Source organism: Felis catus, chromosome E3, assembly GCF_018350175.1.
Source record: "Felis catus isolate Fca126 chromosome E3, F.catus_Fca126_mat1.0, whole genome shotgun sequence".
NCBI classification, from domain to species: domain Eukaryota; kingdom Metazoa; phylum Chordata; class Mammalia; order Carnivora; family Felidae; genus Felis; species Felis catus.
Window position 1 is genome coordinate 22,519,200 of NC_058383.1, and position 24,727 is coordinate 22,543,926.

The 24,727-nt window shown below is 44.4% G+C and overlaps 1 protein-coding gene across 7 annotated transcripts in view; it reads left to right on the forward strand.

Annotated features, from left to right (window-relative positions):
• Nucleotides 1-24,727, forward strand: part of ERN2 (endoplasmic reticulum to nucleus signaling 2) — a 44,598-nt gene that overhangs the window by 4,528 nt on the left and 15,343 nt on the right. For 3 of the 7 annotated variants that reach the window (XM_045048110.1, XM_045048111.1, XR_006591303.1), the window contains exons 1-3: nucleotides 22,208-22,419; nucleotides 24,092-24,197; nucleotides 24,573-24,606. In XM_045048110.1, the coding sequence (XP_044904045.1) occupies nucleotides 22,324-22,419; nucleotides 24,092-24,197; nucleotides 24,573-24,606 (236 nt within the window). In that variant the 5' untranslated portion in view covers nucleotides 22,208-22,323. Of the gene's footprint in view, nucleotides 1-16,891; nucleotides 17,042-17,983; nucleotides 18,324-18,724; nucleotides 18,790-20,346; nucleotides 21,859-21,953; nucleotides 22,136-22,207; nucleotides 22,420-22,776; nucleotides 23,498-24,091; nucleotides 24,198-24,572; nucleotides 24,607-24,727 lie in introns of those variants that run through there. The other 4 variants (XM_045048112.1, XM_045048115.1, XM_019820795.3 and 1 more) reach the window with 4 other exon arrangements.

Consider the following 24,727-nt stretch of genomic DNA (forward strand, 5'->3'; position numbering starts at 1 on the left):
GCTGAATTTGTGCTCCAGAGCTGCTTTTTTTTTTTTTTTTGTAGGATCAGAAAGAAGCTGGCCTTCAGCTGAGACCACATTCTCCTTTTTTTTTTTTTTTTTAATGTTTATTTTTGAGAGAGAGAGACAGAACACGAGCAGGGGAGGGGCAGAGAGAGGGAGACACAGAATCCAAAGCAGGCTCCAGGCTCTGAGCTGTCAGCACAGAGCCCTACACAGGACTCGAACACACCGACCACAAGCTCATGACCTGAGTCAAAGTCGGACACTTAACCTACTGAGCTGCCCAGGCGCCCCAGCTGAGACCATAGTCTTGTCTTGACTTTTATTCTCTGCCCTATTCTGCTTCCCTCACTTTCTTAACGAATCACACAAACAGGAATCCCTGTCTCTGGTTCTGCCTCCGGGGAACGGGGCTAAGACAGGAAACTTATGGAACAGAGAAGTGAGCAGGGCAAGGGGGAGGTACGACTGGAGGAGAGAGAGAGAGACAATGGAGAGGGTAGATGATGTCTTCAGTCGACAGGCAGATACAGGACGTGGTGTCCCCAGAGCAGGGGCAACTTCCTGCACCTCTGAGCTCAGGCTGTATGGAACCCAGCCGGGAGGTGTGGCTCAGAGCTAGGCTGAGGCCATTCTCCCCGTCTCTCCACTGAACCCCATAGTCTTCGGGCACCCCAAGGGTTGGAGGCAACTGGGGCAACACTGGCATTCCTGGACAATAATGAGGCTTCTCCTGATAGCCCCTGTCCTGCAATCATTCCTAGCGGCAACCAGTGTTGCCCCCTCCTTCACATGAATCACCCAGAGTTGCTTAGACACATATATGTATATATACATGGGGGTGCCTCGTAAGAGAAAGGAATCTGTCTCAGAAGCCTTTCCCAGCAGACTTCCCCTTAGTTCTCATTTGCTGAGGTTTCAACACATGCTCATATAAAAACAAACAAACAACAACACAGCGACACCCCCAGGAAAGGAAACGTGTGACCTGGCCACACATTGGAATCACCTGGTATTTTTTTTAATGCCAGATGCCAGGGGCCCAACCTCAGGCTATTTAAATCAGAGTCCAAGGGTCTAGAGTCAGTGAAAAATTACAGCAAATCTAAAAACTAGTGCTGGGTCATCTCCTATGGGGAGGTGGGGAGGAAGGAGGTGAGGAGCAGGAAGGAAAGGAACAAGTGGGTGGGGCCAATGAGAGGGCAGGGAGAAGAGGCCACTGTGTCTCCGGGGTTTAATCAACAATTCCCCCACACAAGCTCTGTTCCTCCTACTGGTTCATGTGAGCAATAGTTACTGCGCAGGCCAGTCCCGGACGAGAGGGTCAGAGCCGAGAACGAAACAAACACGGTCCCAGCCTTGTGCTTTTTCACTTCATGTCACGTTACTGACGTTCGGGCGTGTCGTGGCAGGTCCTTGAAATTCATGGTGTGGGCTGCTGTCGGTACTCACGGGTGTGATTATAGCACAGTTGATTCATCCGCTCTCCCCCCCGAGGGGCATCCGGATTCCGGGTCTGGAAAGCAATGCGGATACGAACCACTCTGTCCATTGTTCAGGAGTTTTTCCTGGTGCAGAAAGAGTGAAACCACTCCGTCACAGAACATGTGAATATTTAACCCGAGGAGATACAGCCTAACTGTGTTTCAGTAGACTGTATTCCCTGCACTTCTGTGTATGATTTTATGCTTCCGTCACCAATGTATAAGCGGCCCATATATTTATAATCCAAGTGCTCAGGATTTGTGGAATGGCATTAAATAAGTAAAGAAAAGGAGTATTAGTGTCAGGATCAGAGGAATCTCATGGAAACAGAGAGTAGGCAGCTACCTGGCTCCCTCTGGGGGCAGACCATCCTCCACCTCTGCTTTTCTCTTTCTGGGTATTCCTGTCTCCTTCTGCAGGTGAGCATCCTCTAAAAGGCTCCCGGTGCCTGTCTGCTCCCTAATTTAGACTTGCCGTTGACTGTGTGTTCCACGGCACCAGCTCTGGCCTGGATCTCACGGTATCTCATAGTTCCAGGGCTTCCTGAACTCTCCTTCCATCAATTCAGATTTTAAGGTGAATAGATCTATTGACATCGCTGGGGTCAGGCATCCATGCCTGGTCCACTCTGAGGCCAAGGAGTCTTGGTCACTTTGAGGCAAACATGACTTCCTAGGTCCACACCTTTTGCGGGGACTCTAAGAGCTATTCCAAAGTAGGAATTACAGGTGAGGCATGCATCCCCAAAGCATTTTTCACGCCAACTTTGCTCCCCCTAAATCAGAAGAGGCCACAGCAGACATACATGGCCACTTGGCCTCATGCAGATAAACTAGCAATTCCTCCCTTGGCACTGGAAGGCATGAAGCAAAGAATTTAGCATACTGTCTCATCCTACCGTGTAATTCTTACATGGTAAGAGTTAAGGCAAACAGACACTCTCATCCAGGACAATAGACCACTTGTAGGCAAGAAATTGAGTTCTTAAGTCAATATGTAATTCAAAAAGCAAGTGCAGGAAAAGTTATCCATTAACCACGAAACACAGTATATGTGGCTTTGTATCTACAAACTTGCATGGTAACCAATACATCTAACTGAATAACTTATGTCAGATAATGAGATCATGAAAGAAAAATCTCTGTACACCCTTTGACAGATGCTCTACCTCATCTCCTGACAACAGAATTCAAACTATTAGTTTTCCTCATTTCTGGGTATGTAATTGGAGTCAAAACAGTTAAAACACAGGTCTGATACAAGCAGTGGGTCAAAATCTAAACACTTGTAAACATCTCCGTTCTCATGGAAAGCTCAAGAAAACTACATAAGCCAGGCGGTTTGCATGTTTCAGGCCTTGAGATACTAGGTAATGATGTTATGAAATCCTCACAATTAGCAAGACTTTTAAAAACTAAGCATCCAATTGAACTGTAGTCTTATGAAGACAAATGCCACTTAAAACTACACGCAGATACCATTTTTTATTTTTGAGATTGGAAAAAATCCAAACGTTGGGTAAACACTGTGGAGACTGTAGAGAAATAGGCATACTCATCCATTACGAGAGGGTGTGTTAATTGGCCTAACCCCTGCAGAGGTCACACAGGCACCATCTATCAACATTATAAATGTGTATACCCTGGCCCAGCAGTTCATCTCCTAAGAATTCATGTTACAGAGACACTTGGGCGCTTGTAAAATGGCATGGAGGTAAGGTTATTTGATGCAGCGTTTTTTTCCAGCAAAACCCTGGAAACCACCCAAGTGTCCATCGGGTTAAATAAAGTACCAAGCCATGAAACACAGTGAAGCTATAAAAAAAAATTTTAAATTAAAAAAAGGAACACTTCCTACAAAGTGATATGGACAGGTTGCCAAGATATATCAAATGAAAAAAGTGAAGCACAGTACAGTGTGTATCAGTGTGAAAAAACATGCTATCTTTTCTGTAAGAAGTTGAGAGAACACAAAAAAATATGTACAGATATGTATTCATATTTGCATAAATACACCTTGAAGATACCTAAGAAACCAATAGAAGTAGTTGCCTGGAAGGTGGGAGGGCACAGTACAACTTGGGTGGGTGGGTCACAGCAGGTGAAGGGGAAATTTCACTTTATACTTTTTCATCTGGTTAGGTTTTGGGTTTTTTTTTTAAATAGTGTATTTATTTATTTTTAAAGTTTATTTATTTATTTTGAGAGAGAAAGAAAACACAAGCAGGTGAGTGGCAGAGAGAGAGGGAGAAAGAACCCCAAGCAGACCCCACACTGTCAGCATGGAGCCTGACACAGGGCTCAGACCCATGGACGACGAGATCATAACCTGAGCTGAAACCAAGAGTTAGACTCTTAACTGACTGAGCCACTCAGGCGCCTCTAATTTTATTGACTCTTTTTTACTTATTTATTTTTGTTTTTAAATTTACATTCAAGTTAGTTAGCATATAATGCACAATGATTTCAGGAGTAGATTCCTTAATGCCCCTTACCCATTTACCCAATCCCCCACCACAACCTCTCCAGCAACCCTCTGTTTATCCTCTATATTTACGAGCCTCTTATGTTTTGTCTCTTTCCTGTTTTTATATTATTTTGGCTTCCCTTCCCTTATGTTAATCTATTCTGTGTCTTAAATCCCTCATATGAGTGAAGTCATATGATGTTTGTCTTTCTCTGACTAATTCCACTTAGCATAATACCCTCTAGTTCCATTCATGTAGTTCCAAATGGCAACCTTTCTTTCTTTTTGATTGCCAAGCAATACTCCATTGTATATATATACCACATCTTCTTTATCCATTCATCCATCAATGGACATTTGGGCTCTTTCCATACTTGGGCTATTGTTGATAGTGCTGCTATAAACATTGGATGCATGTGCCCTTTCGAAACAGCACACCTGTATCCCATGGATAAATGCCTAGTAGTGCCATTGCTGGGTCGTAAAGTAGTTCTATTTTTAATTTTTTCAGAAACCTCCATACTATTTTTCCAGAGTGGCTGCACCAGTTTGCATTCTCAATAGCAGTGCAAAAGATCCACTTTCTCTGCAACCTTGCCAAATCTGTTGTTGCCTGAATTGTTTGTGTTAACCATTGTGACAGGTGTGAGGTGGTATCCCATTGTGGTTTTGATTTGTATTTCCCAGATGATGAGTGATGTCAAGCATTTTTTCATGTGTCTATTGGCCATCTGGATGCTCAGACATGTTCAGTAAGAAGTTTCTGTGGCCAAGACCAAAGAGGTTTTTGCCTGCTTTCTCCTCTAGGATTTTGATGGCTTCCTGTCTTACATTTAGGTTTTTCATCCATGTTGAGTTTATTTTGGTGTCTAGTGTAAGAAACTGGTCCAGATTCATTTCTGCATGTCACCCTCCAGTTTTCCCAGCACCACTTGCTGAAGAGACTGTCTTTATTCCACTAGATATTCTTTCCTGCTTTGTCAAAGATTAGTTGGCCATCTGTTTGTGGGTCCATTTCTGGGTTCTCTATTCTGTTCCATTGATCTGAGCGTCTGTTCTTGTGCCAGTACCATACTGTCCTGATGATTACAGCTTTGTAGTACAGCTTGAAGTCCGGGATTGCGATGCCTCCTGCTTTGGTTTTCTTTTTCAAGATTACTTTGGCTATTCGGGGTCTTTTCTGGTTCCATACAAATTGTAGGATTGTTTGTTCTAGCTCTGTGAAGAATTTTGCTGCTATTTTGATAGGGATTGCATTGAATATGTAGATTGCTTTGGGTAGTATTGACATTTTAACAATATTTGTTCTTCCTATCCAGGAGCATGGAATCTTTTTCCATTTTTTTGTGTCTTCTTCAATTTCTTTCATAAGCTTTCTATAGTTTTCAGTGTATAGATTTTTCACCTCTTCGGTTAGATGTCTTCCTAGGTATTTTATGGTTTTTGGTGCAACTGTAAATGGGATCGATTCCTTGATTTCTTTCTGTTGCTTCATTGTTGGTGTATAGGAATGCAACCGATTTCTGTGCATTGATTTCATATCCTGCGACTTTGCTGAATTCATGAATCAGTTCTAGCAGGTTTTGTTGGTGGAATCTTTTGGGTTTTCCATATAGAGTATCATGTCATCTGCAAAGAGTGAAAGTTTGACCTCCTCCTGGCCAATGTGGATGCCTTTTATTTCTTTGTGTTGTCTGATTGCTGAGGCTAAGACTTCCAATACTATGTTGAATAACAGTGGCGAGAGTGGATATCCCTGTCTTGTTCCTGACCTTAGGGGGAAAGCTCTCAGTTTTTCCCCAATGAGGATGATATTAGTGTTGGGTCTTTCATACATGGCTTTTATGATCTCAAGGTATCATCCTTCTATCCATACTTTCTTGAGGGTTTTATCAAGAAAGGATGCTGTATTTTGTCAAATGCTTTCTCTGCGTCTATTGAGAGGATCATATGGCTCTTGTCCTTTCTTTTACTGATGTGATGAATCACGTTAATTGTTTCTCAGATATTGAACCAGCCCTGCATCCCAGGTATAAATCCCACTTGGTTGTAGTGAATATTTTTTTTAATGTATTGTTGGATCCGGTTGGCTAATATCTTATTGAGGATTTTTGCATCCATGTTCATCAGGGAAATTGGTCTATACTTCTCCTTTTTAGTGGGGTCAATGTCTGGTTTTGGAATCAAGGTAATGCTGGCTTCATAAAAAGAGTTTGGAAGTTTTCCTTCTATTTCTATGTTTTGGAACAGCTTCAAGAGAATAGGTGTTAACTCTTCTTTAAATGTTTGGTAGAATTACCCTGGAAAGCCCTGGACTCTTGTTTTTTGGGAGTTTTTTAGTTACTAATTTGATTTCTATACTGGTTATGGGTCTGTTCACATTTTCTATTTCTTCCTGCTTCAGTTTTGGTAGTGTATATGTTTCTAGGAATTTGTCCATTTTTCCCAGATTGCCCATTTTATTGGCATATATTTGCTCATAATACTCTCTTATTATTGTTTTTGTTTCTAGTGTGTTGGTTGCGATCTCTCCTGTTTCATTCTTGATTTTATTTATTTGGGTCCTTTCCTTTTTCTTTTTGATCCAATTGGCTAGTGGCTTATCAATTTTGTTAATTCTTTCAAAGAACCAGCTTCTGGTTTCGTTGATCTGTACTCCTGGGGTTTTTTTGTTGTTGTTGTTTCAATAGCATTAATTTCTACTCTAATCTCTATTATTTCCTGTATTCTGCTGGTTTGGGGTTTTATTTACTGTTCTTTTTCCAGCTCTTTAAGGTGTAAGGTTAGGTTGTGTATCTGAAATCTCTCTTCCGTCTTTAGGAAGGCCTGGATTGCCATATACTTTCCTCTTATGACCGCCTTTGCTGTGTCCCAGAGGTTTTGGGTTGTGGTGTTATCATTTTCATTGGTTTCCATGTACTGTTTAATTTCCTCTTTAACTGCTTGGTTAGACCATTCATTCTTTAGTAGGATGTTCTTTAGTCTCTGTTACCTTTCCAAATTTTTTCTTGTGGTTGATTTCAAGTTTCATAGTGTTGTGGCCTGAAAATATGCACGGTATGATCTCGATCTTTTTGTACTTGTTGAGGGGTGATTTGTGTCCCAGTATGTGGTCTATTCTGGAGAACGTTCCATGTGCATTGGAGAAGAATATATATTCCGCTGCTTTTGGATGATCTGTTAAGTCCACCTGGTCCAGTGTGTCATTCAAAGCCATTGTTTCCTTGTTGATTTTCTGATTAGATGATCTGTCCATTGCTGTAAGTGGGGTATTGAAGTCCCCCACTACTCTGGTATTATTATCAATTAGTTTCTTTATGTTGTGATTAATCAATTTATATATTTGGGTGCTCTCACATTTGACGCATAAATGTTTACAGTTGTTAGGTCTTCTTGGTGGATAGACCCCTTGATTATGATATAATGCCCTTCTGCATCTCTTGATACAGTCTTTATTTTAAAGTCTAGATTGTCTGATATAATTATGGATACTCTGGCTCTCTTTTGTTGACCATTAGCCTGATAGATGGTTCTCCATCCCCTTCCTTTCAAACTGAAGTTGTCTTTAGGTTTAAGATGGGTCTCTTGTAAACAGCACATAGATGGACCTTGTTTTCTTATCATTCTGTTGCCCTATGTCTTTTGATTGGAGCATTGAATCCATTGACATTTCAAGTAAGTACTGAAAGATATGAATTTATTGCCATTATGTTGCTTGTAGACTTGGAGTTTCTGGTGCTGTTCTCTGGGCCTTTCTAGTCTTTGTTGCTTTAGGTCTTTATTTGTTTTTTTCATCTTTTCTCCCCTCAGAGAGTCCCCCTTAAAATTTCTTGCAAGACTGGTTTAGTGGTCACAAACTCCTTTCATTTTTTTGGGAAACTTTTTATGTCTCCTTCTCTTTTGAGTGACAGCCTTGCTGGATAAAGAATTCTTGGCTGCATTCAGCACATTGAATATATCCTGCCACTCCTTTCTGGCCTGCCAAGTTTCTGTGAAGAGGTCTGCTGCAAACCTGATCTGTCTTCCCTTGTTGGTTAAGGACTTTTTTTCCCTCACTGCTTTCATGATTCTTGCCTTGTCTGAGTATTTTGTGAATTTGACCATGATATGCCTTGTTGATGGTCGGCTTTTGCTGAATCTAATGGGGGTCCTCTGTGCTTCCTGGACTTTGATGTCTGTGTCCTTCCCCAGGTTAGGAAAGTTCTCTGCTATGATTTGCTCACATAGCCCTCTACCCCTTTTTCTCTCTCTTCATCTTCTGGGACCCCTATGATTCTGATGCTGTTCCTTTTTAATGAGTCACTGATTTATCTAATTCTTAAATTGTGCTGTTTTGCCTTAGTCTCCCTATTTTTTCTGCTTCATTATTCTCTGTAAGTTTGTCCTCTGTATCACTGATTCTCTGCTCTGCCTCACCCATCCTAGCTGCCATGGCATCCATTCGAGATTGTAGCTCCGTTATAACATTTTGTATTTCATCCTGACTAGCTTTTGTTTCTTTTATCTCCGCAGGAAGGGATTCTAATCTATTTTTGACTACAACTGTATTCTTATTATCATGATTCTAAATTCTGGTTTAGACATATTGCTTGCATCTGTGTTGGTCAAGTCCCTGGCTGTCTTTTCTTCCTGATCTTCCTTTTGGATGAATTCCTTAATTCATCATTTTCAAGTGAGAAAAGGAATTAATGAGGTAAAAAAATTAAAATTAAAAAATGTATTAAAATTTAAAAATTAAAAACAAACACACACACAAAAAATCAAATAAATGATGCTAGATCCTAGATGTGTTTTGGTCTGGGTGTTGAAAGGGGCTTGATAGATTAGAGAAAAAAGGGGAAAGAAGAAAAAAAAGGAAATTGTTTGAAAATTTGAGTAAATGAATACACTGAAATAGAATAAAATGAAATGATGGAAGTAAAATAGGATTTGAAAAAAATTTACACATGCATAAAAAATATAGTAGAAAAAAATTAAAGAAAAATATTTGGAATAAATATTGAAAGTAAAAATATTTTTTTTCTGTATTCAAGAAAAAGAAATGAAAAAGAGAAAAAGGAAAAAAAGAAAATTTAATAGATGGACCAGCAGAGTGAAATACGATTGAAGTAACTTCATTTTCCCTAGAAGTCAAACTGTGAATCACTCTACAGTCCATAAACTAAGCAGGCGGAGAGACTTGTGTTCCTGAAGAGCGAGGTTGGCCCAGTTGGCGGGGCTTAGTGTAATGGCTCTGTTCTGCCCTAGATGGCGCTGCTTAGCTTACTGGGGTGGATGGTTGGAGCACCTGTAGGTGCATATGCGCATGTGCAGGAGCAGTGAAAATGGCGTCACCCAGCCACCCAGTCTCCAGTGTCAGAACTCTGTTCTCCCTGATCAGCAATCGCACACCCGTCCTTTGTTTTCGGCTTCCCACTCCCGGTTTTATACCGTCTGTGACCAAGCCCCAGGCAGAATCTCCCTCCTGAGTTTTATCTCAGATGCAACTGTGTTTCCCGACCCCTCACTTCTGAGGAACTGTGGCTTTGACCCGTTCTGCCCCTCTGTGGAGGGTCTCACACAGCAATGGCCAGGTGCCAGCTGCACCCAGGAACGTTTACAGGAAGGCGTGCTGCTGCCGAGGCCCAGAGACTGCGGCCGGGTGCCAGCCCGCCCCAGAGAAAGTTCACGCAATCCTGTAGCAGCAGCGGTTTAGGAATTATGGAAAATCACAACACGCGTCTGGCACCAGGCTTCGTCCTCAACATCCTAGTTCCAGCACCAGCGAATGTGGTTGTTCTCCAGGGTCTGCTGGGGCCTTGCCTTTGGGGGACCCACACAGCCTCTACCAGGTGTCCTCTCAGCAGGGGAACCGCTTCTCCCCATGTGGCCCAAAGACCCCCGGACTCTACTCTGCCCCTGGGGATTCACCCTTCCCACCAGAGCACCACCAGGTATCGATCTGAGGAGTTTCAGACTCTGCACTCCCCTGTTTATAGAGTCTTAATGGAACTTAAACCCTCTCCTTTCTCCTTTCTCCCTTTTTAGTTCAGTCCCTGCAGCTGTTTCCACTTTTCTACTTTCTCTCCAGCTGCTTTGGGTGGGGGTGCTTTTCCCACACTCTCCCCCCACCCTCCATCTCCATCCTCTCTCTGCATGTTAAAACAGCTCCCTGTTTTCTGAGGCTTCTCTCTCCCCCAGTTCACCTTACAGCACTGCGTACCTGCTGAGTTTGGTGGTTCAGGTTGTGTAGATTGTTGTGTTAATCCTCAGATCAGTTTTCTAGGTGTGCAGGATGGTTTAGTGTTGATCTGGCTATATTCCATGGATGCAAGATGCAAAAAAACTTCCATGCTGTTCTGCCATCTTGTCTCCTCCTTTTATTTATTCTTTTCAAGTAATCTCTATACGCAATGTGGAGCTTGAACTCATAACTCCAGGATCCGGAGTCACACACTCCACCAACTGAGCCAGCCAGGCACCCCTCATCTGGTTAGGTTTTAGACCATGTGAATTTATTCCCTATTCAAAAGTTGAATTATAATAATTGTTTAGTTCAGTGTAAAAGAAAATAAAGTCTAACATCCAGAATATAAAGCCAAAGCCCTGCAGTCTGAGAGTAGAAAGCATATTAACAAAATCTGATTTTATTTTTTATTTATTTTTTTATTTTTTTAAAATATTTTTTAACGTTTATTTATTTTTGGGACAGAGAGAGACAGAGTATGAACGGGGGAGGGGCAGAGAGAGAGGGAGACACAGAATCGGAAGCAGGCTCCAGGCTCTGAGCCATCAGCCCAGAGCCCGACGCAGGGCTCGAACTCATGGACCGCGAGATCGTGACCTGAGCTGAAGTCAGACGCCCAACCGACTGAGCCACTCAGGCACCCCCAAAATCTGATTTTAAAAGTATATGTCAACCCTAATGCTTTTCATCCATGACTATCTATGGGTATCATATCAAAATAATTATGCTGAGTAAAAGGAGCCAGACTCCCCTCCCCCAAAAAAGGTACATCTCATCTGATGCCACTTTCATAAAACTCCACAAAATGCAAGCTAATCTATAGTGACAGAAAGCAGCTCGGTGGTTGGTGGGGGTGGGGTTGGGGCAGGAAGTGTGGGAAGAAGCAATTACAAAGGGGTACTAGGAAGCTTTTGTGCATGCTGGATATGTTCACTATCTTGATTGCATGATGGTTTTATAGGCGTAAACGCATGTCAAAATGTATTAAATTGTGTACTTTTTTAATACGTGCAGTTCATGGTTGATCACACCTCAACAACGCATTTTTTAAAGTTAATGTCACCATTTCCTCTATTTTTTAAATGATTTTTTAACCTTTATTTATTTTTGAGAGACAGCATGAGCAGGGGAGGGGCAGAGAGAGAGAGAGAGGGAGACAGAATCTAAAGCAGGCTCCAGGCTCTGAGCTGTCAGCACAGAGCCCAACACAGGGCTGGAACCCACAAACCTGGGAGATCATAACCTGATCTCCCGAAATTAGGCGCTTAACCGACTGAGCCATCCAGGTGCCCCTCCTCAGTTGTTTTTTTTTGTTTTGTTTTGTTTTGTTTTTAATGTTATTTAGTTTTGAGAGAGAAGGAGAGAGAGACATAAGTGGGGAAGAGGGAGAGAGAGAGGGACACAAAGGGTCCCAAGCAGGCTCTGCACTGACAGCAGAGAACCCAAGGTGGGGTGCAAACCCACAAACTGCGAGATCATGATCTGAGCCAGATTCAGACGCTTGACCAACTGAGCCACCCAGGTGCCCCACTATCTCCTCAATTTTTAATTTCAATTTGTTATAGTTTTTAACAAATATATCTATTATTCAGGACGGGAATTATGTATGTAATTTATCAATAGTTCTACATACAGTTGAGGGTGAGTGTTCAAAAACTTTCTGGCTGAGAGAGGCGTGTAATCACAAGTGAATGGGAAAGATTGGTTGAAGCCAGTACAATGCCACATATTTAACTGCTGCACTCTGCTGCCCCCTGCTGTAAGTAGGTTTTATAGCCACCCTTACCTTCATGCTCAGGATTTTCTTTTTTCTTTTTTTTTTTTTTTTTTACGTTTATTTATTTATTTATTTTGAGAGAGAGAGAGAGCGCGCGCGCGTGCGTGAGCGAGCGGGGGCGGGACAGAGAGAGAGGGAGAGAGAACCCCAAGCAGGCTCCACGCTGTCAGTACAGAGCCCAATGCGGGACTCGAACTCACAAACTGTGAGATCAAGACCTGAGCAGAAACCAAGAGTGGGTCACTTAACTGACTGAGCCACACAGGCGCCCCTCAAGCTCCAGATTTTTTTTTAATTTTTTTTCAACGTTTTTATTTATTTTTGGGACAGAGACAGAGCATGAACGGGGGAGGGGCAGAGAGAGAGGGAGACACAGAATCGGAAACAGGCTCCAGGCTCCGAGCCATCAGCCCAGAGCCCGACGCGGGGCTCGAAGTCACGGACTGCGAGATCGTGACCTGGCTGAAGTCGGACGCTTAACCGACTGCACCACCCAGGCGCCCCTCAAGCTCCAGATTTTAATGATGAGGAAGGATGACTCCAGAGGCAAATGACTGGAATCCATCTAAAAACAAACTCTTCTAAACCACACACGTGCACACACACACATACACACACACACACACACACACACACACTACCCATACATACACATACATGCATGCATATACCAGACACTCACACGTGCGCACACACTTAAACACACTCAAATACACACACACCCATATACACACTCACATGCATACACACACACACACACACACACGTACACACCAGGAAGCAGCTCCAGATCTTTTTACCACTACACCCGCCTCAACGGAGACCAGAAGAACCATTCAAAGCCACCAATGAGAAAAAAACAAAGGCAAAGTGATGAGGCCAAAGCTGGAACTTCAAAACCTTTTCACGGGGAAGATGTGGGTGGAAAGGGGTCTTGGACTCCCCTACAGGCTGGCATTCCCCTTCATCCTTTCTCACGGTAATGGAAACACTTAAAACCAAGCCTCTTGCCATCCATCCAGTGGACATGAACACTTAACTATAAGAACTATCGTGGACGTGGTCCAAGAACTACTTACCAGTGAGCTCTAAGAGAAGCCCACACTCAGGTAAGGACCTGACAGGTGCCTCTTCACAGTCGTTTCCAAAGGCTTCCAAGATGGGTGAGCCCATGGCTTCCATCTAGGTTTGGTTTGGGGGGAAATTAACTTTTCTTTTCCAATGTTCTTATATTTTATGAAGAAAATGAAACCAAACTACTATATGTGAGACCCATCACTCTTTTACCATAAAGGCACACAGATCCATAGGTCGACTTCTCTGCTTGTTTTTAACCTTTACAGAAATATAACCAGCCGGGTCCTGGTAAACTTTTGACAACCAGCTTTCCAAATGCGGTTCTGAAGTGCACATTGGTTGATATTTTTAATTTACCTTAACAACAGGGAAGTGAAAAATAACACAGTAAAGACGTATTTTGGAACTTCACTCGTTCTTCCATGATGTGAACACTGTCTTTGCCAAACCAGATCACAGGTTTCCAAGACTGGAAGAATGTCTCCCTGACTTCTTTTATAGCATTCCCAGACACAAAGCACTTTTAAATGTAATCTGCATTATTAGCATTCCCTTCACTTTCTTCAAGCTAGGCAATCAACAACACGATAAATCAAGCCCCACTTTGCAGCATCTGCTGGCTCCCATGGTGTAAATTCTGCCACTACGACCGATTTCAAGCTGCTGATGTCATGTCACCCAGGGTGCAGGAGCAACCATTACATCGGACTTGCATCATGCAGAGACCATGGATGTGAATCATTGCAAGAGCAGAGAGAAGTGATTAAAGTCACTTCCTAAAATCATTAGGAAGTGATGAGTTTTGAGTCTTTATTACATCTGCCTTAAATGTAATGTATTTAATTGTGGGTTTATGTAATTCAATTTTTGACGATGGTCGTGATGAACTGGCGCTCACAAAATTCTGGGAAATGTAACAATGGGCTCTCGTGAACCACTCCAGCACACCGATGAAATATACATGAAGAAGCATTCTACAGAAGTGCCTGGGTGGCTCAGTAGGTTAAGTGTGGGACTTTGGCTCATGTCATGATCTAGCAGTTCGTGAGTTCAAGCCCCGCGTTGGGCTCTGTGCTGACAGCTTGGGGCCTGGAACCTGCTTCGGATTCTGTGTCTCCCCCTCTCTCTGCCTCTCTCTGTCTCCCCCTCTCAAATATAAACATTAAAAATTAAAAAAAAAAAAAAGAAGAAAAGAAAGAAAGAAATACCCTACAATCAGCACCCACAGTGAGAAACACAACATAACCAGATCCCCTCAAGCAGACCTCGAGGTTCCTCGCTGTCACTAGTCTCTTTTCCTCCGCTCCCTTGGTGGGTAGCCAATCCCCTGACTTCAACAGCACGGATCACTGTGCCTCTTTGCAGGTCATACAAATGGAATCACAAACCTGCAGTTTGAAGTGCTACCGATAGAGGCCTCTCGTGAGGCAAAGACGGAAGGCTCCCACAGGACTGGGGAAATGTTCCTCCCAAATTCGGTTCTGGGAGCTTACTCGCCTCTCTCTCTCTCTCCGCTGTAAGCCGTGGGTTACTCGTGCCAGGGTGGGAGAAGATAGAGAAATAACCGAGCACGCTATCTGAGCATGAGTGAGTCCCCAGAGGAGATCTGGGGCCACAAGTTTCCCAGGGGAAATAGGGGAACCAAGTTTGGGCAGAGGAATCCCAGCGGGGGCTTTGACCTCAAACCCTAGTGTGGTCTGCCTGGGAGCTAGCTGGGCGATGAGCAGTGAGGCCTGCTTCTGCCCAGATCATAACAGGCGCGGCTGTCCCCGTGACTCCTTTATCCAGACAAGGTGAACCCCCTGAAAAACACATCAAGGGAAACATAGAGGAAAGTACAACACAGAGGTTAGGTTCTGGGACTCAGAGCTACATAGGTTTCAATCACTGCCTCTTCACTTACTAGCTTTGTAAACTCCGACAAATACCTTAACTTCTCTGAAACTTTGCTTATCTATAGAATGGGAACAATAAAACTCTCCTTGCCAGTTGGTTAACGGATTAAGTAAGATCGTATATGCAAGCAAGAAGTCATGTATATTGTTACCAGTGATTATTTTTATACTCAGGGGATGAGGGGAGGACTTCTATTTTGCTGAGATATTACAGGCTGAACTGACAGCATATGGAAATATGGGGATTAACACTGCTCTGCATAGTATATAAACAGCTACTTTGCTTGGGCAAGGACTTATATGCACATGAATGCATACACACCTCACATATATACATTGACTTTTTCATAAATAGAATAGACAAACGATTTGGGGGGAGAAGCTTTTAAAGTTTTTCCTTTTTGCCACTTTTACCCATTGGTTAGTATAATATACAGATATACATGCTTCAGCCTATCATAGAATCTTTGTCAACAATCCAATATATTGCATTCTGTAGTTCTGTCCATGCTTGTATAAAATAATTTACATACACACACACAGACACACACACAGTTTTACAGAAATAGGTTCCTATAATGCTGTTTTCTGTATCTTGCTATTCTTAATATAACACAAAAATCTTTCCAAATTAACAAATATACTCTATTATTTTTAGTGGCTGCATATCACCCTAATGGGTGGATGTTCTATAATTAGGTCAGCCGTTTCTCAGTTGGAGGGTCCGTGCTTTGTTTCTACTTGCTTGCACAGAGCACAATGCTGCAATAAACATCCTTACACCTTTACCATTATAAGCCTTTTAAGATATATGTCTCTATGTGTTTTTTAATACAAAATATTTTATCTTGGGGGCGCCTGGGTGGCTCAGGCAGTTAAGCGTCTGACTTTGACTCAGATCATGATCTTACAGTTCATGAGTTAAAGCCCCACATCCAGCTCTCTGCTGTGAGCATTGAACCCACTTCGGATCCTCTGTCCCCCTCTCTTTCTCTGCTCCTCCCCTGTTCATTCTCTGTCTCTTTCTCAGAATAAATAAACTTAAAAAAAATATTTTATTTCCATGGGGAAGATCCCCCAGAGAGGGTTTTCCAGGCCAAGGTGGTCATGCAGTTTTTATTCTTTTATTTACTTTTTTATTTTTTTTAATGTTTGTTAAACATTAGAAGAGAGATAGCGCGCGTGGGGGAGGGGCAGAGAGAGAGGGAGACACAATCCAAAGCAGGCTCCAGGCTCTGAGCTGTCAGCACAGAGCCCCATGTGGGGCTCGAACCCACGAATCATGAGAGATTGTGACCTGAGTTGAAGTCAGATGCTCAACAGACTGAACCACCCAGGCGCCCCTGCATTTTTTATTCTAAATAGTTTTCAGATTGCATTCACAAAAGTCCGAAAAGATTTCCATTTCCACCAGCCCCATGTGAGAGTATGCTTGTTCCCAGGTCCCTGGCAGTAATAGGCTTAGCCTTCTTTTTTTAATTTGTTTAGGCTTTTTACGTCTTTTTATTACGGGCATTTTCAAACATCTCGAAAAAAAATAGAACAATATAGTGAACCCCCAAATACTCACAACCCAGCTTTGGCAATTATCAACGTTTTGCCATTACTTCGCCTTCTTTTTAATTTTTGCAAATTTATGGGCATAAAGTGATATATGTGTTACTTTTTAAAAATCGCATTTTTGCATTTCTCTGACTGCTCATGATTTTGAGCACATTTTCACATGTTTGCAGTTGATCTTCTGTGAGTTTCTATTCATATAGTCTTTGCATAATTTTTGGTTGTTTGTCTTTCTCTTGCCAATTTATAGGAGCGGTTTGTAGTATATATGTTAATCCTTGTTGTCTTCTGTCTTGCCAATATTTTTCTAATCTGATGTTTGTTTATGGTATCTTTTGTCCTCCTAAAGTTTTTCATTTTTTATATATTTCAAATACATCTGTGTCTTTTTCTCTTTTATAGTTCCATATTTTCTTTACTGCGTAAGAAACTACCCTCTACCACCAGCAGCACCAAATATAAGCTGGTACAACCACTTTGGAAAATTACTCAGCAAAATCCACGGAAGCCGAACATACATACATCCCTATGATCTAGCAGGTCTGCTCGCAAGTAAGTAGCCAACAGAAATACAAAGATACGGTCCTCAAGAGATAAGTGGGAGAATATTCACAGCACTCCATGATAGCCAAAAACTGGTAGGAAAAACACCTAATGCCTGTCAAGGCCAATTACCAGTAATTATATGAGTTACTATTCATATACTAGTAATAGTGGTAATTACCACATTAGTAATTGTGGTAATTCATGCAATTAATGCATTTTTTAATTGAAAAAAGAGGCAGACATAGAAGAGAACATACAGTATGATTCCATTTGTATAAATATCAAAAATCAGCACAACTAATTTCTGGTGTTGTAAGTCAGGATAGAGGTTACTCTTAGAATGTGTCACAAGCGACCTTGTGGCATTGCTGGTCATGTTCTGTTTCTTGATCTGTGTACAGGTTAAATAGATGAGTTCACTGTGTAGTCTATGATTTGTATGCTTTTCTGTAAGTTTGATGTATTTTAATAAGAAATTGACAAGATGCACTCGAAAGCCTGCATAAGTGTGTTTATATCAGCTTTATTCGTAACTGCCGAGATTCAGAAGTAATCAAGATGTCCTTCAGTAGGTAAATGGATAAATAAACTGTGTTACATCAGACAAAAGAATACTATTCAGTGCTAAAAAGAAAGAAGCTGTCAAGCCATGAAAAGACATGGCAGAACCCTAAAGGCAAATTAGTAGTTGAAAGAAACCCATCTGAAAAGGCCACAAACTCTATAATGATCCCAACTACAGCAGAGCCTTGGATTGCGGGTAACTTGTTCTCTGAGTGTTCCACAGGATGAGCAAACATTTCTAATACATTTTAACTTGATAAACGAGTGATGTCTTGCAGTCAAGTAGTATGTGACGCTGAACATCACATGATCACAACTGAGCCAATGGTTCTCTCTCGTTCTCTCTCTCTCTCTCTCTCTCTCTCTCTCTCTTTTTCACTGCAGGATTGTGGGTGATCATCTCCCATGCTCGGATGCTCGGTCTTAGGCAGAAATCAGTGATGTTTCGGAACGTCGGAACGTGCCCACAATGGACACTACTGTATTTTTGGTCACTTCAAAGCACCTATGCACAGTCCTTTGCTTTTTCATACAAGAGTAAGCTTAGGAATGCTTTGCTTCATTCCAGGTCATTAGATAGGTTCCTTTGTAAAGTTGCACAAAACGAAAAAGATTCCATTGAGCCAACAGATAGCAGTGATTCTCTTCGTGATATGAAAATCGTCCTACACAGTAACCCTCCTCTCTCTTGTCTCCCTCACACCAGCCATGAAGGTGTTCAAAGGTATGTGTGGGCTGATTTGTTTATTTTTCTTTATATTTTGTATTTTCTCTATTATTTTGTATTATATTACAGCATTGTAATTATTTTTATATGAATATTTTTAGGTTGTGGAACAAATAATCTGAGTTTCCATTATTTCTTATGGGGAAATTCACTTTGATCTACAAGTGCTTTGGATTACAAGCATGTTTCCAGAACAAACTATGCTCACAAACCAAGGTTTTACTGTACATAACATTCTGGAAAAGGCAAAAACATGGACACAGTAAAAACATCGGTGGTTACCAGGGATTAAAGAGGAGGGAGGGATGAAGAGGAAGAGCACAGAGGATTCTGAGGACAGTGAAAATGCCTTGTATCATATTCTAATGGTGGATGTATACATTTGTCCAAACTCATAGAATGTACCACTCATGAGTGGACCCTAACGTAAACTGCGGACCTTGGGTGCCAATGATGCGTCCAGGTAGGTTCATCAGTTGTAACAAAGGTACAGGGGGGGACATTGATAACAGGAGTAACTTATGAATGTGTGGAGGCAGGGAATATATAGGAAATCTCTGGACTTTCCACTCAGTCTTGCTATAAATCTAAAACTGCTGTAAAAAATAAAGTCTATGGTTAAAAAAAGAGAGAAAGGTAACAGATGGTAGCTGCATTTGTGGTGAGCATAGCATAATGTAGGGAGCTGTTGAATCACTGTGTGGTAAACCTAACACTAATGGAACATGGTGTGTCGGCCATACTTCAAGTTTTAAGAAGGCAAATACAAGAGGCAGAGAGAGGGAGAGAGGGAGAAAGAGAGAGAGAGAGATAAAGATTTACTTGCTTCCTGATGGATAATTATACCAAGGCACTTAATACATTTTCCATTGAATTAAATATCATCTTTGTCATTTATTAAATTCTCACTTACAATGATATATATTTATGGATTCTCTATTTGATCCAACCAATATATGTATCTACTTGTCAGTCCCCATGGTAAAATTATATTGATATTGTAGTTTAACAGTATATTCTGATATCTGGTAACATAAGTCCCCTTTCCATTACTCTTCATTTGCACACTTTTCTCGACTATTCTCAAGCATTTATTCTTGCATATGATCTTTATGTTAGCCAAGTTTTTTTAAGTCTGGAGTTAATAGAATTTCATTATACTTATAACTGGTTAGGAGAAAATTGACGTTTTAATTACGTGAAATCTTCCCACCCAGGGTCACAGCTTTCAATTTGTTCACATTTCGTTTTATATCCTTCATAAGACTTTATCAGTTTCTTCATAGAGGTCCTGTGCCTTTCTAGTTAAATTCATTCCTAAGCATTTTCTTTTTATTGCTATCATGCTGGGAATATTTTTCCCGTCACTATTTCTGTTTTCTCCACTCTTTTGCTAGAATGGAGAAAGGCTATTGGTTTATGTCTATTTGTCCAAGAGCAGAGCATTTAAGAGCACAAATTGAGGTATGGAGAAGAGACGTTAACTTTACTTCGTATAACTCCATTTACCGTTTTATTTTAAGCTCCCTTTGTGCCAGGTGCAAGCAATTCAGCCCCGTCTGGTTTTTCCCAGCTTTCGTCCAGGGCGGGGTTAAGTTCCATGGAGTTTGCATAATGCCAGGAGGCAAGGGGACACTGAGTCCTTGACATCATCGGTCCTAGCTGGCATCTCTTGAGATGCCGTTGGGTCCGTCTCTCGTCCTTACCAGTCTCTGCTGCAGTTGTTCCTCTTTCGTTCTGAGGAGGCTCTCTCTCTCCCTCACTTCTCTCTCTCCCACTCCCCCTCAGGCATCTGGAAAATATTCCCCCACCGCCACATCACACTAACCCCTCCCAACCCCCCGCAGCCCAGACCCAGCATAGAGCATCTCCAGGCCCACTGCTTCTCCAGTCTCCACTCTGAAGCCAGACACCCCCTCTGCTCTGGATCCCACAAAGCTACGCGGGGTCCTGTCCTTGGGTGAGGGCGATGCAGAAGCTTCCTCTCTGAGTCCAGGGGCGGGGCGGGGGGGGGCACTTTTCCACTTTTCCACCCTTGTTATTTATTCTCTCGGGGCTAGGTTCACGCCCTGAGGTATTCAAACACTCAAAAGCTAAAAGAAGCTTCCTTTTCTCTCTTTCTTCCCTTCGCTGAGGCGATAAATTCAGAGCAACTCCGCCTGAATAGAAGGGCTGTCAGGGAAAATGAAGTTCTGGACGGCAAAACATTGTTAATATTTCAGCATCGTAGCCCATTAAAACATACAGGCGTAGGGAAAAAGAACAATACTGGAGAAAATACAACAGAATGTTAACAGAGATGCTCTGTTTCCAGGAGGTGAAACCATGAATGAATTTTGTTTTATTTCTATTTCTCTGGATTTTATAAAGGTTCTACAATGTGTGTTATTCATATCATCACACACATAAAAAATGATTTATGTGAGTTCATTTGTAGGTTGCCTATGCAAATCGGGTTGATTTGCATGAGAAATGACTATGAATCCAAGCATAATTGACAGACACAATGTACGTTCCAAGGAAATGTACAGCCGTATGAAACATAAAGCATGAAGGAGGCTTCATTCACACCCTCAGTAGCTTGGGTTGGTTTCTAGAGCGACAAGCAATCGCTCGTGCTATGAAGTTAGGACCACTTGCCAACTGGGAGCCTTGGAACAGTTAAGCCTGAAGGGGTAACCAAGCAAACCACAGACTTTATGATGTACACGTTTCAAAAAGAGGCCTTTCGCCACGAGGCAGTTGGGTTTTTTAAGGCTGCAGTTGATGAAAACATGATTAGAGGGTGCCTTAGATCAGGGAGGTTCTTAAAAACAGAGCCTGAGGCAGGGATTCTTGCTCAGTGATGGGATGAACTCTCTGAGAGACGGGGGAGGGAGTGAAGCATGAGAAACTCCGCAGCACAAATTGTTACCAGAGGTGGCTTCACCTTGAGGCGAAAGGGCCAGTCCCCGCCCGGAGTCAGTCAGTCATGGGCAGGAGGGCACGGGATGCTCCAGTCAACCAAGGGCAATTTTGTGAAGACGCAGGCACCTGTGAGCCCTCAGCAGCCCATCCTTGGAGCAGCGGAAGGATGGGGTTCCAGCCAGGCATGATTTAGTTGGTAGTTCTAGGTAATCGTGAGCTGATTGCAGCGTGGGTCGGGGCCATGTGCGGGAGTAGGTGACACTGGAGACACCAATGGTGGCGGCATCCTTGGGGTGGAGAGGAAGGCTATGGGCCAGCTAGCTAAGAACTCTTCAGTGGCTGTGGGGGCCATGACCAAGAAGGCCAGGGATGACAGAGAGGAAGAGGCAGAGGGAGAGGCGGAGCCAGGCTGTGTGATGGTCAGATCAGCAGTGATTTTTACCCAAGGAAGAAGGAGAAATGCACGAGCCCAAACTTGACAACTCATTGGACCCCTGCAGGCCCTGGCTGACCAAGTCGGGAGGTCTGCCTACAACAAGGACTGTAACCACCCCAGCAAGGGGTGCCCTGAGGCCGCACTGTCTGATATCCAAGGCGGGGAAGCGTGGAAGTTCTACAAAGACAGGTACCTTATCTGTCCTGCTTACCAGGCTGCATAATGAGTGAATATTTACTGAAAGAATGAGTCCATCAGTTCACCTATATTTCATCACCTCTCAGTGGAGGCCCCTAGCATAGTAACAGCACGAGCTTTGAGGGGAGACGCCTGAGTCTGAATTCCAGCGTGAGCCTCAGCTTTTCCATCGGGAGTGCGGTGAAGATTGAATGAGCTGATAACGAAGGGTGTAGAGCGCTTGATACAGCACTTGGCCGGTGGGAAAGTCCACGAATGGCCTCCGCAGGTAACCTCCCCGAGCCATCTCTAGCAGGGTGACTGGGGGGGGGGGGATCGGAAGGGCGGGGGAAGGAGCGGGACGCGGGCTGAGGTTGCGCCCCAGCCTCTGTGTACCCAAGTGGCCCAGCCCTGGGCGGAGTCTCCTCCGGGCCAGGCGGGGCCGTGCTGTCCCCTGGAGGCACTGAGGGACCGGCTATGGCGAGTGGGGCCCAGGGATGCGGCCGTTGGCCCCCGCTCCACCTCGGGCTCCTGCTCCAGCTCGCCGCGCTACTCCCGACGCCGGGGCTCCAGGTGAGAAGTGGGGCGGCCGCAGCGTCTCCCAGGTCAGGGGCGGGGGGAGGGGTTGGCGCACAGCGGAGCAACAGGGGCCGCCTTGCCCTCCTCCGGGTCCAGGTGGCTCCAAGTTGGACCCTGCCAGGAAAAGCCTCGTAGCTGTGGGGGGTTGCCTTTGCCCCCGCGAACACCTGATTGGAGAGATGTGCCAGCGTGGAAAGGCGCTGGTGGAGGGAACAGCCGCCCCTCCTGCAGCCTGGGGGTGCAGGTGGAGAGAATGGCCTGGGGGCGGGGAAGGGGGCGCGGGGGCGGGGGGGGGGGTGCTTGGCCTCCTAAAAGTCCTGGGATGCGGGCTGGGACGGGGGATCAACTTAAGGGTCCTCTGTCTAGAAATGCGCCCACATACCCAGTTTTACAAATTCAGGCGACTCACAGTCGTTCTCCCAAACCACGACTGGACCCTGGGCTCAGAACCTCTGGGATAAGTAAGTAGGAGGTGTGGGAATCGGGTCCAGCCCCGCTAGGAGGTAAGAGTCCGGTTTTACAGAAATGCCTGGAGTGGGCAAAGGCACCCAGGCTAGAATCCACTCGTCGGGCCTGAAGCCCCCGGGACCACTAACTGGATCATGCAGGTGGCTGTTCGAGCCATTCCACTGTCCTGCTTCCAGCTCTGGGTCCACCCTTGGTTGCCAAGTAGGAATGTGAGCCGGGTGTGGCCGCAACAGGTCTCTCCAGAAAATTTAGAAAGACTGGAAATGAGACAAATTAGAAATTCAGATTTTTAAAAGTGAAACCTCTCCAATTTTAAAAATTGGTCGCTAATTAAAAACACATTTGTAAACACATTGATGGTCAAGCCACTCAGCTGTGGGCAATCAGCCTGCAGCGTCTTCTCAGAGCGCAAAGCAGGCTGGGAGAAGAGAGGGGCCAAGAGGCTGTTTGCTACCCCTCCACCAAGACCGTTGGCTCAGCTCCAAACCTGAGGGTCCTGGAGCAGGATGTGGCGTTTGCAAGGGTGCGGCGGGGCCACCCGGATGTTAGGGCTCCTTCTAGGAGCTCAGCCTCACCCTGTTTGCTCAAGGAGGGGCTAGAGCAGGTGAGTTAGCCCAGTGGAGGCCAGATGCAAGGGCAGCTCCGGCCCTCCCTCCCTTGGCCACCCCGAGCCTTGGTCCAGAGGACCCCTGGAGCCTGGCACCAGAAGCAGCTGGGCCGGTTGGGGGGGGTCACCCCAAGAAAAGCCACAGTGTGGCAAAGGAGGAAAAGGTTGCAGATATCAGAGAGATGCCAGCAGTCGTTCCGCGTGCTTTTAGGCTAATTACCTAACCGGCATGAGCCTCAGTCTCCCCGGCGCTGGGGAGAATAGCACCCATCTCGTAGGGAGACTGTGAAGTCCTTTCGTAAAGGCCTTCCGTCTTCTTTGGAAAACCAGGAAGAATTGAGGGGTGGGGAAGAGGACAGATTTTAGACACTGTGGGAGCCACCTCACCCCCCACCCCCCAGTTCCCACTGTAACCCCTCTCTAGGGTCAAGGAGATCAATGGGGGCAGCCAGCAGCTTCCCCAGTCCTGCTTCCTTCTTTGTCTGTCCCCCGCCCCCTGCGAGAAGGGGAGTCACAGCCAGCCTTGCATGCAGTGAGGACAAGGGGTGCCCTCAGGCTCCTCAGAGAAGGTGACTTTGTTTCCCACTTCAGGTCCAGAGCCTCAGGCCGGAGAGCCTCCTGCTAGTGTCCACCCTGGATGGAAGTCTCCACGCACTGAGCAAGCAGACGGGGGACTTGAAGTGGACGCTGAAGGATGGTGAGCAAGGGGCAGTCACTCTTCCTTCCTTGGACCCTGAGTTGGGGGCTGGGGGGGGGGGGTCACTGTGCATGGAAGATAAGTGCCTGGGGTCTAGGCTCCAACAAGCCAGTCTCTGCAGGCAGCTGCACCACTTCCCAGCTGCGTGGCCTTGGAAAGTCACTTCGCCCCTCCGAGCCTCAATGTCCTTACCTGTAAAATGGGGCCAAGGGTAATGACCCTACTTCACAGAGTTCTCGGGAGGATTAAATTACATGCATGTCAAGTGAGTGGCTCAGTGCCTGGCCCACAGTAAGCACCCCGTGAATTTGAGCTGTGCTTGTCAGCGGGCGGTATGGAGGGGGTTACTCATACTTCATGTCCCTGTGCCCACAGATCCCATCCTCCAAGGGCCAATGTATGTCACCGAGTAAGTGAACCTGCGGTCTTTGAAGGAGGGGGTATCGGGAGATGGGGAGGCCACAGTTGTCTAGAGGGGGTTCGGCGGGCCGGGGGTAGGGGCATGTTGGAAGGAAGGGAAGAGGTTTGGA